The 18,372-nt window shown below is 47.2% G+C and overlaps 2 protein-coding genes across 5 annotated transcripts in view; one reads left to right on the forward strand and one right to left on the reverse strand.

The window, feature by feature from the left end:
- Nucleotides 1-386: 386 nt before the first annotated feature.
- On the reverse strand, nucleotides 387-9,650 carry STMN3 (stathmin 3). The gene is made up of 5 exons (XM_072349889.1): nucleotides 9,352-9,650; nucleotides 2,236-2,331; nucleotides 1,831-2,006; nucleotides 1,184-1,375; nucleotides 387-816 (listed from the first exon to the last, which is right to left on the reverse strand). The coding sequence occupies exons 1-5, from the start codon at nucleotides 9,368-9,370 to the stop codon at nucleotides 757-759; spliced, it is 543 nt and encodes a 180-aa protein (XP_072205990.1). The 5' UTR covers nucleotides 9,371-9,650; the 3' UTR covers nucleotides 387-756.
- A 4,019-nt stretch (nucleotides 9,651-13,669) lies between these two features.
- The window catches only part of RTEL1 (regulator of telomere elongation helicase 1), a 33,589-nt gene continuing 28,886 nt past the window's right edge, over nucleotides 13,670-18,372 (forward strand). For 3 of the 4 annotated variants that reach the window (XR_011905357.1, XM_072350036.1, XM_072350038.1), the window contains exons 1-9: nucleotides 13,670-14,214; nucleotides 14,351-14,468; nucleotides 14,601-14,799; nucleotides 15,064-15,157; nucleotides 15,780-15,861; nucleotides 16,458-16,518; nucleotides 16,779-16,854; nucleotides 17,531-17,615; nucleotides 18,299-18,364. Coding sequence is in view for 3 of the 4 variants with exons in the window: in XM_072350036.1 (XP_072206137.1) it covers nucleotides 14,367-14,468; nucleotides 14,601-14,799; nucleotides 15,064-15,157; nucleotides 15,780-15,861; nucleotides 16,458-16,518; nucleotides 16,779-16,854; nucleotides 17,531-17,615; nucleotides 18,299-18,364 (765 nt within the window). In the remaining variant the exon portion in view is untranslated. The remainder of the gene's footprint in view (nucleotides 14,215-14,350; nucleotides 14,469-14,600; nucleotides 14,800-15,063; nucleotides 15,158-15,779; nucleotides 15,862-16,457; nucleotides 16,519-16,778; nucleotides 16,855-17,530; nucleotides 17,616-18,298; nucleotides 18,365-18,372) is intronic. The other variant, XM_072350037.1, reaches the window with a different exon arrangement.

An 18,372-nucleotide genomic window follows, 5' to 3' on the forward strand; every position in this document is an offset into this window, starting at 1 on the left:
TCAGCCTGCAGTCATCAGGGATGGGGGACAGGGATAGGGATGGGGAAGGAGACATGGATGAGGACAGGGATGGGGATGGGGAGAAGGATGGGACATTCTTGGGAACATTCTATGACAGCACCAAGCTCTGTGCTGAGACCCTCCCCTATTTCCACACTGGCTACCAAAGATCCACCCGAGATAAGGACGTGTGCTTGCTGCCTACCCTGGCTGCAGGGATGGCTGGGAGCCACATGGCAGTGCCATGCAGTCAGCCTGGCCCTCTTCACTGACACTCTGCTCATTGCTCTGCTTACACACAGAAACAATCACTCCTTGTTATCCTGATACTTAGTTCAGAGCAAACACCAAGAGTAGTAAAAGTCCCCAGATAAGAATTCTGTGTATCTGTGACACTGCTGGTTGAATTTATTAATAGCTCAATTTTTACACGAGTTTAAGAAATAGGTTGTTTTGTTTTTAAGAAAAAAGGACAAACCCTCCAAAGAAGCTGCTTGATTGACTGATCTCTATTTCATGTGAAGTAGCTGCTATTCTGCTGAGAGGTCCCTACGACCTGTGACTCCCCACAAGCACCAAACGATTAAGGATGCAGACAGAGAAGCGTGTTGCTGGGGGGACGAACACCAGGGGATGGGGTGGGGGGGGGGGGGGGGAGGAGGATGGAGAACCAAACGCTGCATCTAAACAAAGAAAATAAAACGTGTCGGTCGGTTTGTTAACAGGAATCAGGTGCTGGATGTGTAGAAAAGCCCTTTATCCAGAGATCTCCTCCCGCTGTTCCTTGTTCCTGCGGACTTCAGCTGCGTGCAGCTCCTGCAAGAACAGGAGAGAGGACACGAGGCGGTCAGTCCTAGAATCATTTGAGTTGGAAGGGACGTTTAATGACCAGCAGGGACACCCACAGCTCAGTCAGATGCTCAGAGCCCCAGCCAGCCTGACCTTCATGAACATCTCCAGGGATGGGGCATCCACCACCTTGTTCATGACACAAAGTTCAAGCTTAGGCAACAGTCTCAGAAACACAGTTGGAATGGTGGGAGGTTCTGAGTGAGAGCATGAGCTGAACTCCATGATCCACGTGGGTCCCCTCCAACTCAGGTTATTTTATGGTCTTATGATTCTGTGACCTCCCCAGACCCCACAGCACCCACCCATGGGTGTCAGCACCCCTGACGCTCACCTTCTCACGCAGCCGCTCCCGCAGGGCAGCCAGGTGCGCCTCACGGATCTCCCGGCTCAGCTCCATCTTGTAGTTGAGCTTCTCCTCAGCCAGGCGGCTGAAATTGTTGTTCTCCTCCAGTGCCTTGTGCAGCACCTCCCGCTCGTGCTCCCGCTTCTCCGCCAGCTGCTTCAGCACCTGAGCCTCCTGGGTCTGGTGAGGCAATGGGACAGCACCCCTCAGCCTTGCTCTGGACCCCACAGAGCTTTGCTGACCAGCTCCCTCCAGAAGGCATTCACAGTGATGTGGGAAATAGCACAGGCAGCTGTCGTAACAGCAAGGCTTGAGGCTGATCTGGCCTCTATATGACCAGCTGTTACATCTCCTGCATCAGCTGCTAAGAACTCCCCGTGACCTGGCCATGCACATGAGATCAAACAGGGCTCCATAAAACTCTGCAGTTTTAGGGACAGAGGACAATTATGGCCACCACATCCAACTTTCTGCCTAAACCAGGTTGTGGAACTGCATTCTCCCCATGTCTCACCTGACTATAGCTGAATAATAGGTAAGAACACCATCAGCAGTCATTTTAGATTGCTCCTGATCAGCCATTTTTAGGGTTTGGGGGCAATGTCTACCACTGCTGCTTCGGGGCATCTCGTTACCTTCCTCCTCTCCTCTGCAGCCTCCAGCCTCCTCTGCAGCTCCTCCAGGGACAGGTCCTTCTTCTTGGGGGGAGAGGAAAGGATGGGGCTCTCAGGAGACAAATCTGAAGGAGACTTCAGGATCACCTCGAAGCTCTGGCCCGATGCCCTTTTATCCAGCTGCTTCACCTCCATATCTAGGGGGGAAAAAAAACATAAGAGCTCACCCCAGTAGGAACTGGACAGCCTCTGGGAAAATGTGAGTCATGTCTACACAGAATAAACTGCAGAAGGAGGCTTAGCAGAAGAACCCTGGGCTGAGATGGGGATTTCTGCCCCAGGATGACAGTGCCCACACTGGTACCAAAGTGTCAGCCACAGCATGTGCCAACAGCCCTGCAGCTTCTGTGGGAGCAAGTTACGTACCTCCATACTGGTAGATGGTGTTGGGGTGCGGCTGGGTGTGGAAACAGGAGCAGATGAGGGAGAGCAGAGACAGCTCCTTCATTTTCTCCTTGTAGGCTGCAAAAGAAGAAATAGCAATGACAAGAGTCTGATGGCAATAGTAGCTCCTTTTCGTGGAGAAATGAAGCAAGTAGGCCCAAGGAAAACCATTTACAGCTTCTGTGCAAGACTTCCAGGCTGCTATGGGTTTTATAGTGTCCCCAAAGAGTACTAGAGCAAACTAAATTATCAGCCAGTGTAGCAAATGTCATAGGAAGACACATATTAGGATTCTACCATCTGCAGAAGTGTAAGTTGCTGTGGAAAATTTTCCCACTAAGGACCAGACACGCTATTGCTCTTGTAGTGAACCAGAAAGGGACAGCTGTCCAAACACTTTCTCCATCATAGTTCCAGACTCAGAAGCCCACTGACACCTAGCAATATTTCTCAACCCTCAGCAACTTCCCAGCGTCAGGATCAAGAGGAAAGTTGCAGTCAGTTGTGTAACTCCTTCACTGCAGGAGCAGGCAAGGGACGGCACAGGTGGGTTCATGTAGACAGATGCTGATATTGGACTGCAATCACAGTAAATGCTGTCCTCATGGCTTTCTGTGAAGGATAGGGAAATACACGGTCCCATCAAGCTCTGCCACCGTGACCCCTTAAGTTTGCTCAGCATTCCCACAGCTGGAGGATGCACCGCTGCACCCTCAGAGATCACAAGTGCCTGCACTGCTGCCCTAACAACAGCAGGGCATACAGCTTCTCTGCTTTCTCTTTGCTATTCTGGTGGGGGAAAAAGTGAGTCTATTTGCATACTTTATATCAGCATTTATTTGCCCTCCCAACTACGAAACATCATCCTACTTAACACCCTCCTTTGGCTGAGCAACAGTCCCTTCAGCTCAGAACTGTATTGAACTTTTCCCAGTTCATGCTGCATGCTATTTTAATGCCCTGTCCAGCTCTGCTATTAAATGCATGCCAGATAGGAATAGTTTACATCAGCAATCCAAGCAGGACATCTTTGATTTTGTTCTTAATGGAAAAGACTTTGGGAAGCCTCTGAGAGTGCAGCATTGTACTAGAAGAGCAACATGCATCAGTTAAACTACTATATCTCATAATGTGCTGCCAAGAGCCCAGAGGAGGATCCCTGGACCCAATGAGAGACATTACCACTTAACAGAGAGCACCAAGGTCCTTGCTTTACCATTATGCCTGATTCTGGGTGAAGCCAAGACATTAAGCAGATGTGCTACGTTGCTGACCCACCAGTTTAACTCCTAGCACTTATTATGAACCACAATGCTTTATATGTCATTACTTGAACTCCCAGTTCTGATTTTGTGGTTCTCTGTGTAGATGAGTGCCCGCTGCAGCCCGGCATTTCAGGAGGCCTATTGTAGTGATTTCACTTCTTAGCAACTGCCTTCATTCCACTGGGATCTTCCCTGTCCTGCTTCCCTTCTGTAGCACAAACTGACCGTCCCTCTCTGTCAATTAAAATGAAGAGGAGAGAGGAGGACAAAAGGACATCGCTCCACTGAGCTGCGGCAGTGCTTTAATGAGCCCTGGAAGTGGTCTGCGTCCTTCTCCCGGAGCTGGAGCCAGCAGCTGCACCCCGGCGCCAGCAGTCAGATGCAATTAGCAACGTGTGGGCACACGGGCCGAAGGAGCAAAGCTGAGAGCTGACAGACCCAGAGACCGGCGTGCTGAGGGGCAAAGAGCCAAAGAGCTCCACCAATAGGGCAGCCCTCGCTGCCATGCAAATCCATGGCAACTGCACAGCTTGGTCCGGGGGAAAGCAACGGGAAAGGCGGCAGTGGGGCGGTAATCGACCGGCCCAGCCAGAACACGGCTCCGTGAGGAGCTGTCCCTTCAGCACCACCGCCCTTCCATCCCCGCTATCAGTCGTTGGAGCTGTCCCTTCAGCACCACGCCTGAGGCCCCGAGCAGCGCCAAGGCTGGGAGTTTCTGCGTGAAAAAGGGGAAAGACTGAACCTTGGGAAGAAACTGTGTCAAAGGAGATTAAATCCGAGGTCTCTTGAAGAAAGACTTTCAATTTCAGTTGCATCAGAAAGAGAATGCTTGAAGCTCCCAGGGCAAAGACCAGAAGTGGAAACCTTGCCCTCATCAATTTGCCTCAGGAGTGTCTACACTCATATTTACCAATAGATGTAAAGTTCTGAGGACATATTTATGTCAGGGTGAATAATCCCTGAAGCAAGACAAGACAGATGGTTGGCCAGAGTATTACATGCAATCAGCTCCTGCCAGGAAAGATCATGTGCCTTCCAGTGCACAAATTTACATATTTCAATAACATTTAGACTGGAAAAGCCGGACTTATTTAATCAGCCTGTAAGGTGGGGCAAACTTTATTTTTGGTTTCATTGGACTTCGGGTAGTTACTAAACAACAATGTTATCTAAAAAGGTGCAATACTTCCGAATATTTATGCCCAGTAACAAGCATGGTCTTATTCTGTTTCAATTCCACTGCACACACCATTCAAGAATTAATCTTAATTAAAATGTTTCATCCAACTTTTCTCAGCATTATCCATACTGCATGAAAAAGATTACTTCCTCCCCGTTGCAAGGAGAACAAGGCAGATTACCAAAGCCTCTACCAACCTGTTAAGAAGTGAACATGCTCTCAGCTTCCTTCCTCTCCAGTGACCCATTTCCTGCTCTCCCCCTAGTGCTGCACAGTACATAATGCATCCTCCTATTCCTGCTGCTTCCCGTGAGCTCTACACACAGCATTTGTCCATGTAAAGTGTTTATCTTCAAGTTAAGCCCCAGGGACACCATCCAGTTGCTCCCTGAGTGGCTGTGGAGCAGGAAATGGAGAAGTGGCTGGGGATGGGCACAAGGTAGGAGTAACATGAACCATCTCTCTCTGGTGATGTGCACAGACCACAGGGTTCCCCATATCCAACCCAATATTGGTCAAAAGTTCTGGTTCTTTGCTTCTGGACCAGATGAAAGGAAGCTGAAGGCTGTCTCATTAGATGTTAGATGTTTAATGACGTCCAGCAAAATAGAACAGGTCTGGTAAGGCACAACACCAATACAATATAAATCATAATGAGCCAGAGGCACATTGAGAATCATTTGTATGAATTCGGAGAATTAAAATGGATGAGACCGAATGAGCTGTATTTGGTAGCAAGGTCAAAGGAAGGTTACGAGAAGAAAATTACTCGTTTTGCAAATATAACTATGGAAAAGTAAAAAATTGTGTCTTTGAAGAATATTATACCATGATAAGAAGAGAATAGTCCAGTTACTAAATGTAACTAAAATATAAACAGAAGGCAAAGAGGATCAGCAATCCAGATCTTTCAGTACAAAGAATGCCATGTCACATGCAGAACGAATGCAACCACAATTCAATAAGCTTCGAGAGTACAGCAGGATGGAGATACTCTCACTGCTCTCACTGCCATCAAGCCGATGGTGAGCCCTTTGCCTCAGTCGAACTCACTTCCATCTTCTTGTTCCACAGAATCCCAAACCAGAGCAGCACGAGAGCTCATACAGCCAAAAGAGGAAGAGGAACCAGTGAAAGCAGTGGGATCCTGAGGAACAAGGCCAACGTATCTCCATTTCTACAGAGACCCAGAAGGTGCTGTGGATGCATGCAGAATCACTCATGACATGAAGATGACTCTGCCTGCTGTCGGACATCTGCTGAGCCATCCCCAGATGTGGTTTCCTATTGCCTGGCTCATTCCCTCCCAGGTTTCATTTGCAACTCATGCACACAAAATCAACCCGCATTATGCACAGTCAATAGATCAGCAAATCACTCACTCTCTAATGCTGGAACAGGTGGAGTGTTTTGCAGGAAAATAATAAGGGAAATCTCCCCTTCTCCTGGCAGAGCAAGGGAGAAGGGTCCAAGCAGTGCAGCAGAGAGCCAGCAGCCTGAGTGGGTTAGTGAAGGGACACCAGGAAGTAGAAAAGCATGGGCTGGGTTGCTTGCTAAAGAAGATGAAGAAGCCAAAATGGAGGCAGCTGACCCAGAGTGTTTACAGGTTTTGGAAAAATGCGGATTTGGATGGTCAGGGTTGGATAAGACAAAGAGAAGCTGCTATCAAATAGCTTGGAAGAGGACAAGCTGTTCATGGGACTAAGTCAGGAGCTCAGTGCCGCACTGAGCTACAGGCAGCCATTTGGTTTCTTTGGATTTTGGTTTCCTTTTCCTTAACTGAGGATTATTGTACTTGCACCATAGACAGAGATATTATTTGCATAAACATGTTCAGAGAACACAAGATTCTGCGGTATGGCACTAAACATGTAGAGGAACCTCAGAAGAATAAAAGGGCTGTTAGAAAATATCCTGGTGAGAAAATATCCTTCACCACTTGGGATGTGCCAAGGTGCTAGAGCGCATTCACATGGTCTTTGGTTGCTCTCTAACTTCTGTATTTCTAAATCATAGCTGAAGATATGAGCAACAGTTTAGCTCCCTTCTGCATAGGAGAATTTTGAGATATCTGAGGGGTCAACACAGTACCAACATGGTGCCACCAATGAAGATATGGCTTATATTTTAGAAAGAAAATATATTATCTAAAGATTTCGATCCTTTGCTTGAGACACTGATGAACAGTTAAATTAAAAAGCAATGCCTGCAAGAGGTTCTCTTGGCCTGCAAAACTGAGGTCCCAGTAAAAGTACCATAATATCTAAGACAGGCCACGTGCACTCCATCAACAATGGAGAAAGAAAATAAATAGTGATTTGTTGAACACTGGAATGGAGAGGAGCGGCAGAAAGAACCCTGACTTTCACCAGTAGTAGAAATGAAAGTATGAAGCAATGCTGTTTGATGTCCACCAACACCATTCAGAAAAGGGTGTAAGAGGGCAACCCATGCCCATATCAGGCCACAGAGCTCTGACGTTTCAGTGCAGGAGGGAAAACTCCAGGATCCATGAATGCCAAGCAGCAGCTCCTCTCAGCTCCTCCTTCTCAGACACCAGCATCCGAGAAAAGCCCATGGGGCTCCCACCTTACTGCATCATTTCATAATCTCTATGGAGGAAGCTGGTGCTCCTGGCTTCTGCTCAACCCAGACAACTACACACGACGGGGAAAGCTCCAACCCTATAGAGCCCCACAGGATCCCATTAGGAGCTGCAGGAAGCACGAAGCTTTGTCCAGCTGCTGCAGGAGGGTGTGTGGGGCTCCGGCCCTGCAGCACTGCAGCTGAACCTGCACTGAGCATGTGCTGCTGCTCCCTCCGCTTCTGCACTAGCAGGCACAACCCTGGCCAGAAAAAAACGAAGGTGGAAGCCAGTGCCAACTGCTGGGCTGGGGGAAGTGAGCCCTATTTCTTACCATCCTGGCAATTTGTTTGAATAAACCCAAGAAAATCTTCCCAAGGGGGAATCAGCCCCTGGGCACCAGCTGCAGACAATTGCAGCTGCTCTCCCTGCAGCATGGATTAGCTTTGGCTGGGGATAATGAAGAGAGAAAACAAGATATTTTTTTTCTTCCTTGTTTTAAGGAGCAGCTTGCCTTTTTTTCCCCTGCTTTTCCAGCCTTTTCCAGCTATGGAGACAGCAGCTGGTGGGAAGCTGCTTGCTGCAATGCTGGGCGAGGCTCAGCTTTGCTCTCCTCCTGCCACAGCCCTGCCTTCCAACCCCCTGACATCGCTTCTCTGCTTGCAGAGAGCCACAGAAAACAAGGTTTTGTGAAGCCCACATTCCTGCATGATTTGAAGTCTGCCCTGGCAGTAAAACTGCATCTTCCAGCAGGTGAAATGTGCCACAGGCATGGGGCTGGGAAAGCAAGAATGCACCAAATGAGGGATGCATTCAGAACCTTGCCCATGCTGGGTAAGCTGCACCCTTGGTGTCATGGCCAAGCAGCCTGCTGTGTCCCCCCAAGTGGATCCATGCCCCCTCCCCAGCTGTAAGCACCCCCAGCCCCATCAAAGGGTGGGAGCAGCTGGGGGAACCTCCCAGAACACCCTGGCATGGGGACACTTGCACAAATGCATACAATGGCTGAAGATCTCCTACCACTCAGACACCTTTTGACATGCTGCTTCCCCACCTACAGCTGCTCACATAGCCCACCACACCTTACCCGCCCCACAATACCTCCCACCTTCCCATCCCTTTTAAAAGGAGAAAAGAACAGAGAACACCCAGAAGGACCCAGCAAAGGAAGAGGCAGGTATGCCTGCTGCCTTCTGCCTGCTTCTCTGCCATGGAGGGGGCACAAAAGCACTCCCCATGTTTCCCTTTTGTCTTCCTTTCCTATTCAGCCCCACACCTCAGCCCAGCATGGTTCAGCTTCACCCACTCAAGCCTCTCTTTATGCCCTGTAAATGTTTTCTCCAGAAACTTCTATTTATTTTATTTTAAAGGAAAAGATAAAGACCCCCTGAACACACCCACTGTCTGCTGTATCAATGCAGGATTTTTCCCCTCCACCTCATCTCCAGCCATTTCAATCCATGCTCTCCAGCTCAAAAAAGGACAAGGATCACTTTTAGGGGAGCAAAGCCCACCCAGAGCCCCAGCACTGCTGCAGGAGGAGGGAGGGAGAGAGAGAAAGAGGGAGGGGGGCTGCCCTGCAGCATTGCTTCACCAGCGCCATCAGAGGACCGCTCCCCTGGAGCATCTCCTGATGAAAGAAGCACAGGGTGGGGAGCTGGGAGAAGGCACAGCAATGCGCCCAGGTTGGGTTTAGGCATTATTTTCTTGTAAGGGATTCTGTAAGGAAATGCCATTTTGCATTTCTCTGCATCCAACTACACCCCGTGCACGTTTTTTAAGGGGAGTGAAAAGAAAGCTGCATCACACTGCGGAAATAACCATTAATTGGCAGGCAGCATCGTCGGATGGTGCAAAGTAGCAGCAGCCATCGTATAAATAGACACATTTATCATGGGTGGATCGCTATTAAAATCAAAAGAGCACCCACTGCCTCTCACCAGGGGGTGTGTGCTGGGCGGTGGGGAACAATGCAACCAAAAGAGCACAGCCCAAAGGAAACAAATAAAACAGGAAACCTCCATATATATATATATATATAAGAGAACAAGGGTAACGAGCAGCCCTACCTGAGACGGTGCTGGCCATGCTGATGGGTACGGGGAGGTAAGGTCGGAGCGGAGCGCCCGCAGCGCGGGGATGGAGCGGAGGGACGGGCGGCGGCAATGAGCGGCTCCGGCTCCTCCGGGCGGCTTTGACGGCGGTCCCTCCCCGTTCGTCCGCTGCCAGAACTGCGGAGCAGGGAGGGGGGGACTAAGGGGGGGGGGGAAAGCAGACACACCCAGCTCCGGCAAAAGATGGCCTTCCCCCCCGCCTGCCTTTCTTGTCTGCTGCTCTCCTTCCCTTTTATCTGTTTGAAAGCAAAACCGAGCAGATTTGTTGTTGGTGGTGGGGTTTTTATTTTCATGATCTTTGTTGTCTTTATTATTTACCCCTTTTCTTATTTCCTTTTATTTCATCTCATTCCATTCGTTTCATTTTTTTAATTGCCCCCAAGGGCAGCTCTGAGTTCTGGTAATGAGGAGGATGGGGCTCACAGCCAGACCCCAAACACTGCTGCATTCTCAGCCAAACAGTGCAGGGAAGGACGGGGGTTTCCTGGTGGGCTCCATGCTTTTAGGCACAGTTTGTGCACCAGGGCACCAAAGGGGCAGCAGTTAGGGGTGAACGTGATGTAAAAGTAGATGCAGAAGAGCAGAAGAGAACCTTCCAAATCCAGCGGAACTTTCCTGTCTCTATATATATGTATGTGTTAATTATTATTATTCTCAGGCATCGGGACATCTTTTCTTCTTCCTTTTCCATTTTCCACCATTTCCCCCTTTGTTTCTTCTCTGGCCTAGAGGCCAGCACACCTTTTGCAGCATGCCCCCCAGCCATGCTCAGGACCACAGAATCACCACATTTTCCCTCAGATGGGCTTTGCACAGAGCCCTGCAGCCCCCTGCACAGCCCCTGGTTGCAGCCCCCCCAGTGCACTGCAATGCAGGCGCTCCAGAGCCCCCCCAGCAGTTGCAGGGATCCATGGGCTGCTCACACTGCTGCAGGCAGAGCGGCTGCAACAGGGATGGGAGCTACATGCAGTGTCTGCTGAATGCCCTGAAAGACTCTGAGTCCTTTCTTCCTCTCTTTTCTCCCAGACTCCAAGAGCCCCGTTCCCTCAGTGCTGTACATAAAATGAAAAGCTTTATCACAGAAATAGAAATCTTAAGGCTAATTCAAGATAATATTGGCATTATCCACAGATTTCCACTCCATGTTTGGAGCAGGGTTCTTTTTAATCCCAAGTGGACAATTAACTGCTACCTGCATCTATTCAAGGCTCATTTCCCAGCTGTAAATCCCCTGCTTTTTCCTTAGGCTGAATTTCTATGACTTTAGAGGTCTTCCTGAGGGCTGCAGGCTGAAGTTTCCTATGGCTCATCAATATATTTCCCCATCAGCAGGTAAAGACAGCAATCCCAGGCACACCAATACTGGAATTCTCCTGCTCCATTCAGTGTCAGCTCTGGCTTTGATTCACTCAGGAGGTCTGACAGGGTCTGCCTACCCCATGCAATGTTCTGAAGCATCCAGACATCAACTGCATAAGTTTTCTTCCTTTTATTTAGAAAAGGTACAGGACATTTGCAAGGTGCGTGTCCCATTGGAGCACACTGCACAAGAAACAGTGATCAAACTCCATGGAAGTGGCTATGCCACACAGCATACACTTCAGCTCCAGCACTGATGGCACTTTCCAGATGACCTGACACATAAAGAACTTCAATATAATTAATGCTGGGTCCATCTCTTACACTGGGTGACCTTTCTTCCTTATTTTCAATGTAACTGTCTTTTCAAGTTTCTATGGTACTGCAATATAAGAGACTAGCACACTGCCAGGCAATAGCATGAGACCTTTCTGCACTATTTGCAGTCTCAAGCTGGGAGAAGCTGCCTTAACTGGCATGGAATGATAAATGTTCCACACAGGGCAGCCATCAACCCCTTGAAATCGTTAACTAAAACAAGAAATCCATGACAATGCCAGCACTAAATCAAGGAAATGTTTCCCTGAAGGCAAGGAAACAACAGGGTTATTCTGATGTTTCTTCTTCATAACCATCGTGCACTTGAGAAATGAGGCCAAGTTGTACAAAGGGACTGGGTCGGGGAGAAGAGTTGTGCTACTTCAGTCACGTAAAGGTGCAAAACAAGCTGTGGATTCAGGTCACCCCTGGGTGTGGGTACAGAAGTGAACAGTGCAACGCTGGAGGGCTGAGCAACTACAGATAACAAAGGGCAAATTTGGAGCAGGTGAAGATGCAAGCTCCGGTCCAGTGATTGCCACACACCAAATCACTGACCCCATCTGCTTAGGCGGCTTCATCTGTAAAACGGGTAGTTACTCATTTTCCTAATGACAGAATGACTGTGTGAAAGTCTGGGTGCCAAAGAGGAAAGCTTTTGTTTTGCTATTACCCAACAGCAGGAAAAGACACCAAGGCTCCGGATTACCTGGGTTCAAAAGAACCAAAGAATTATGTGGCCAAACAGAAGTTTTAGATGGTTGCTGCAGGAACCATCACACATCCTCAGAAGGACGATGAATGGCAACCTAATTCTCTCCTATACCAAAGGAGACAAATATCCTTCCCACAAATAGCAGCAATTTCACCGTCAGTCAATGCTGCTCTTCAAAGTCTCCTCCAATTCCTCAAGATGGGAAGAGAAATCCCACATAGGCGGCCTCTGAACAAAACTAAAGGTGGTGCACTTTGTACTTCTGCACTGCACAAACCTTCTGCTTGCAGCAGGCCCTGCAGCTCACTTCAGTCACTCACACACCCCTCTTTCCCTACACAGTTTGAGGCTCATCTTTTTCAAGGTCTTTCCTTTGTGTATTTCTCCCCTTGAAGGTGCTGCTTCAAATGAAAAATGGTTCATTCCAAATCAACAGTCACTAACCCGAGCATGCAGGGAGGAAAACTCAGTTGGCTGCATGTCTTCCTGTCTTGGTTTATTATCTACTGAGCATTAAGAGTGCGGTGGCTGGGCTGCCAAGTAACTGCACTGATCTGTTTTGTTCTTTAAAACCTTCCTTTTCTCTCTTTTCCCCCCTCTTCAAAGTTTTGCCTTGCAAGAATGAAGGGAGCCAGGAACCAGAATGAAAGTCCAGGCATAAGACAACTTCTTGTGCTTCCTGTGTTTGTGTCACAACATCAAACAGATGTTCCAGCTTCAGTGAACCCCCACAATTCTTCAGCAACTTTAATGAGAAACAAATTTAATGAGGTTTGGTGCTCTGATTTTAGAACACTCAGGTGCAGCACTGACAGGCTCACCAATGCTGGCACTGCAGACTTGGTCAAGTAAGGTAAATGGTGCAGAGAACCAATCCTCCAGAAGGATAAGGAGCCCTCAGCCAGTGCTGACTCACACAGCCCGGACAACAGCAGGCTGCTGACTCACGCTCCTTTTTGGGTTTGGTAGCCTTCCAGCTCTCCTCTAAAAGTAACATTGCTTCAATCAACATTACCTAAAGAACTCTAAAAATAATCTGATTTGACATAGCACTGCTATTATTCTTCTTTAGCGTAGGAAAGTCATAAGAAATAATGACAGAAAATTCCACGTAGTTGCGATCATTTTTAAAGCTTTATTCTCCATTACAAATATCTTACCTCTCACTCTTACGGTGCTTCACAGTTTTAATAAGTCATTTCTTTTGCAGCATAATCTTGCACGATGAGTATCAAGTTAGAGCTCTCTGGCATATGCAGAAACAGGGGCAAAATAAACTGTTACATTTTGTGTGGAGCGCTGCAAAGCACAGAAGGAATAACCCCAACCTCTCCAGCCCATTAGCTGCAGTTAAAGACAGTTTACAAGCCAGTCAAGTTCAGCTCAAGGAGTTTAAAGACTGGTGAGCAAAATAGCCACACAAGTAAACTCCCCTAATGGAACTCAGCATATACCAGAAGTTTGAGATCAGCTCATACAACAGAGTCACATTTAAGGCCTGTAAAGTATTTGAACACTTCTACATTCAAACATTACGCCTTGCTGTTTGCTCGGAGCTATTTGACAAGATACAGTAAACTAAACCACATCCTGTGCTGCATCTTCACGGCAACTGTTTAACAGTGTGGGATGCTGCGACAACGCGGGGAGATGCATATGAAACATTTCCTTCCTACCTTTCTCCTCATGTAGGTAAAATGCAGATTAGTGAAATGTAGGGATCCAGGTAAACCATACCTACCCATTTGTTACAAAGAGCTGCATGGTTTGCTGGCATCTTACACAGTGATCCATAAGCACAGAGCAGCTCAGGGCTGGTTGTGGGCACATGAGGTTCGAGGGGCTGCAGGGAGGCAGAGAAATGTGCTGAAGGGAAGCAGAACAAAGGAGCAGCACATTCACCCTTAGCAAAAGACACCTGTCAACATTCACTGCTGCAGAAGCCACAAGGCCCAACAAAATAAAGGAGCCATTCCCTTATCTACCAGGCAGGGTGACTGCACAGCAAACCTCGTGCTCTGTGCCTGCTCTCTGTGCAGGGTTCCAGGTATGCAGGGCAGAAAGCAGCCCCAGAGAGCAAGCTCAGCCATCCGCCATCACCCTGAGCCTCTAACAAGGAGAGGAGACGCTCCAGCCACTCCTGACACACTGGAGGAGCACAGCAGGGGGGACAGGCTGACAAAAGCGGCCTCTGGGCCCCCTTCAGGCCCAGACAGGCGACCAACCTGCTGCCTCCCAGGGCCTGAACCGCACAGCGGCTGAGCAGAGCAACATCCCCGCCTCAAGGCTCCGCTACAGCCCACACAGGCCCCACTTCCTGGGCAACGCCGGAAGTCTCGAGTGAGCTTCCGTCGGAAGTGACGCATCGCAACTTGGCGGAAGGGCGCGTGATACAGACGCGGGGATTCCGAACGGGGGTGCGGGAGGTGAGGGCTGGTGGCGTTAATGGCGGCGTTAATGGCAGCGCTACCGGGACGGGCTGGGCTGGGACGGGCTCGGATCGGCGGGGCTTTCCGTGTCGTTTCGGTCGGTCCCGGCTTCTAACGGTGCTCTCCGTTGCAGGGCTCGGGCGGCAGCGATGCCCAGGATCACGCTGAGGGGAGTCACGGTGGATTTCCCTTTCCAGCCCTATGAGTGTCAGGAGACCTACATGGCCAAAGTGCTCGAGTGTCTGCAGACGGTGAGACCGCCCAGCACAGCCCCGCCGTGCTTTGTCCTGTTCCACGTTATGCTTTTATAGCGGGTATTTGTTCTATCGAACCTCCCAATGACTCGTTCTTCCCTTTATTCCTTTTATTTCTCTTCAATAAAGAAAGTGAACGGCATTCTAGAGAGCCCTACGGGTACAGGAAAGACCCTTTGCCTGCTCTGTTCCACTCTGGCTTGGAGAGAACACTTCAAAGATACCATCTCAGCCCGTAAAATTGCACAGCGTATGAATGGAGTCGAGCTGTTCCCTGACAGACCCGTGTCCTCCTGGGGTAGTGCTGCCACGGATGGTGATATCCCAAGTGAGTGCTTCATTGTGTATATTCAGTGGGAGCGATGCAGGGATGTTAATGAACACCCGCTTTTATTGCCGTACTTTTAATTTTCTTAGAGTATTAAAAGCACGTTGAGCTCATTTTATGCGTGTGAGCAGTTGTGTGACAGAATCTCTTGTCTCTACAGGGCAAATTGTTGCCATAGCATCAGCTGGGAGAGGAAACGAATAATATCACATGTTCTTGTTGTGCTAATAGTGTTTTTCTGCTCTTTTTCCCTCTGTTTTTCAGCGTACTACACAGACATTCCTAAAATAATTTATGCATCCAGGACTCACTCTCAGCTTACGCAGGTCATTAACGAATTAAAGAACACAGTCTACAGGTAAATATGACTTAGGATAGTGCTCCTATGTAAAGAAAAGGTGGAAGAAAATACTGTTTTAGTTGCTGTCTGAATTTATGTCTGTATAAAATTATGATGGTATAAAAAGCTGGTACTGAAATGTGCTTCTCTTAATGTGTGTGTGTACAACCTGGGGTTCTTTGTTGTCTTTTTCTCCTTCAGTTGTTGAATTTCCTGAATTCAGTCTGGTTTGGGTTCTTTACTTCACACATTTGCTTCCAAAATTCCTTGCATTAATTCTTGTCATGATCTCATGCATGTAAGAATGACAGCCGCCTTTCAAATAGCTTGCAGTAAGTGGCAGCCCCAGCTTATCTGGCTGATCTGTCATAACAAAACCCAGATTCTCTACTGCACAATGTAAGCTGCTACTCATTGCCTCCCACTGTTCCCAGGAGTAATGTAGTACTATGGAGCGTATCTGTGGCTGTTGCAGACAGACTTAACTCATTGGTTATGATTCTGACCCGTGTTTTATGCTCATCTGTTTCTCATGAACCTCTCACATTTGAGGTATTAAACCCCACGTAGGTGTGTTCAACTGTGTTCTTCTTTCTTGCTTTGTCTTTTAACACCAGGTTTGTATGTTCTGTTTGAACAGGCCAAAGATATGTGTTTTGGGTTCCAGAGAGCAGCTTTGCATCAATCCTGAAGTGAAACGACAGGAGAGCAACCACATGCAGGTGAGAACAGAGCCTTGGAAACACGTGTAACAAGAACATGCCAGGCTGGTTTTTGTGTTGGCATAAAGTGTGTAATTCTTAAGCCTGACACTGTTTTATCACTGGAGGCTGTAGTGAAAGATGCTCTTTTGTTTTCTTCATGCATTTTGTGGAGCTTGCTATATCTTAGTGCAAGATTTCGTTTGGCAGTTCCAGTAGCATTTGAAGGAGGATGTGATTGTGTAGCACATGAGAGGTGATTAATAGTTAGCAGTTTATTCAGGTCTGTGCTTCAGTGTTTTTTAATGGCAACAACCATTTGAAAGTAATGCATCAGTGGCTGCTTTACCTGTTGTTTTGATGAGTAATGTCAAAGGTTGCTCTGTTGAAACATGTAGCAAAATGTAAGCAAATTTCCTCCAAACATGTGAGCGTTCTGTGCCACTCACACACACAGAGTATAACTTCGGGGGAACAGGAGGATGCCTGATTTTAAAACTGAAGAACTGTGGCCCGTGTTTAGTCATTAAGTGATTATGGATAATGGATAACTCTTCATCTCTTAGCTCACTTCACAGTGCTTGACAAGCTGTGCTAAAAAGTGCTATATTTTGCAGATCTATATGTGCCGAAAGAAAGTGATGGCTCGTGCTTGTCATTTTTATAACAATGTGGAAGGTGAGTTTGGCTGTGGAAATAAAGCCCCATTTGTTGGAGAGGGAGTTGCTAGGCAGGTAGGGAAGTTTGAAAGAGTAGGCAGAGTCTGTGTGTGCATTTGTATGTGGTATGTATATATATATATGCGTGTGCTGTGCTCTGTGTTCATGTCTTTCAAGAACTAAACGTTAAGTGGATGAATGTGATGAACAGGGTAACAAGAAGTCCTTGAGGGGTGCCTTCACTTAAGCCTCTGGTTGTAATGTTATAACTGTTCACAGAAAAGTCTACAGAGAAAGGGCTGATGGACTCAATCATGGATATCGAAGACTTGGTTAAAAATGGAAGCAAGCACAGGTAGTTGTTCTCTGATTTTACTCCTTCTCACTTGTGAAAACCGTTCATCAGCTTGTAGTTTTTAATGCATTGATATGACCTGGACATACACTAAAGTAGCAGAGCAATGCTGAGAACCAAGTGAAGTAGCCAGATACGTTGCAGAGACAGCTTCTGACAAAACTGTGTGTGTACTCAAGCCTTAACTTCTACTGTTGTTTTCATCACACAGCATTCTTTTTCAATTCTTTCTTGTGTAAAGATAGATCAGATCACCAGTATTTTAATTCTTGCTTGAGTAAAGGCTTCCAATGTCATCTAATGTGACAAACATTACAGTTTTGTGTCAGATTTAAGAGGATGATGTGACTTTTATTGAGGTAAAATAGCCCAGCATTTACCTCTTGCCTACAGGTTTAAAAGTATAATGCAGCAACAAATAACACTCTTTATCAGTTTCCTTTTTCCTTTGTTCATCTGAGCTGTGTGCATTGATAGGCATTAGTTTCTACACTTTACTACATGTTTTGCTTGGATGGGGCTATTTGCCTGAAAAGCAAACATGACAGTTTCAATTCATTAGGAAAATTGATTAGAAACCACTGAGAGCATGAAACACAGTACAGGAATGATGAATGCACTCTTAATATTTCTGCTACGATTACCTTATAACCTGTGCTTACTCTTTTTCCAACAGAGCTTGTCCTTATTATCTCTCTCGAAGCCTGAAGCAGCAGGCAGATATTATTTTTATGCCTTACAACTATTTATTGGACGCAAAGGTAGCACATTTCTCTGTTTTTAAATACAATTTTCTTTATTTCAGGCTGCCCTTTCGTGGTTTTCACTATTTAGTTTTACTTTCCTACAGTTTGCAAAGCTTTTCTCTTTTGTTGATTTCTTTGTAGTTTTGCTCGAGTTAGCTTTGCTGAATGTGATGTCTTTGTTGTTTGATTATATTTACCTCCTGCAATCAAACCTTCAGTAGCACACTTTGCAAAAGTTCTGCATGTGCTCTGAGAAACTTTTGTTTCTGCAGTGAGCAGCAACCTGATGTTATTCATGAATTGTAGTAGAAGCTGGGTGACGCTGCATTGCTGCAAGAGGCAAAAAGACCCAACGCTTAATACATCTAACAAAAACCTTTGGCCACCTTGAGCAAGGAACCTTTGTGAAGTTAGATGACGTGGTGTTGCTGAGGATGCCTTCAGAGCATCAACTCCCAGCACAGATGTCACAAGAATAAACTTGCTAAAATGAAACAAAAGCAAAAACCAAACAACACGAAAACAACCCACAAGCTAAATCCCCTTAGTTTACACCTCACTCCTCCCAAATCCCTGGTGGCAAAAATGATGAGTGAAATCAATTCTGATAAACTTGCAGGTCCTAGTATGGTAGGAATATTTTCTTCTATCAATTGTAATCTCCATAAGTGTTCCCTCACTCTCTTCCTCATCTGTAGAGCCGACGAGCTCACAACATTGATCTGAAGGGGACTGTGATAATACTTGATGAAGCTCACAATGTGGTAGGTTG

Source organism: Excalfactoria chinensis, chromosome 15 (assembly GCF_039878825.1).
Source record: "Excalfactoria chinensis isolate bCotChi1 chromosome 15, bCotChi1.hap2, whole genome shotgun sequence".
In the NCBI taxonomy this organism is placed as follows: domain Eukaryota; kingdom Metazoa; phylum Chordata; class Aves; order Galliformes; family Phasianidae; genus Excalfactoria; species Excalfactoria chinensis.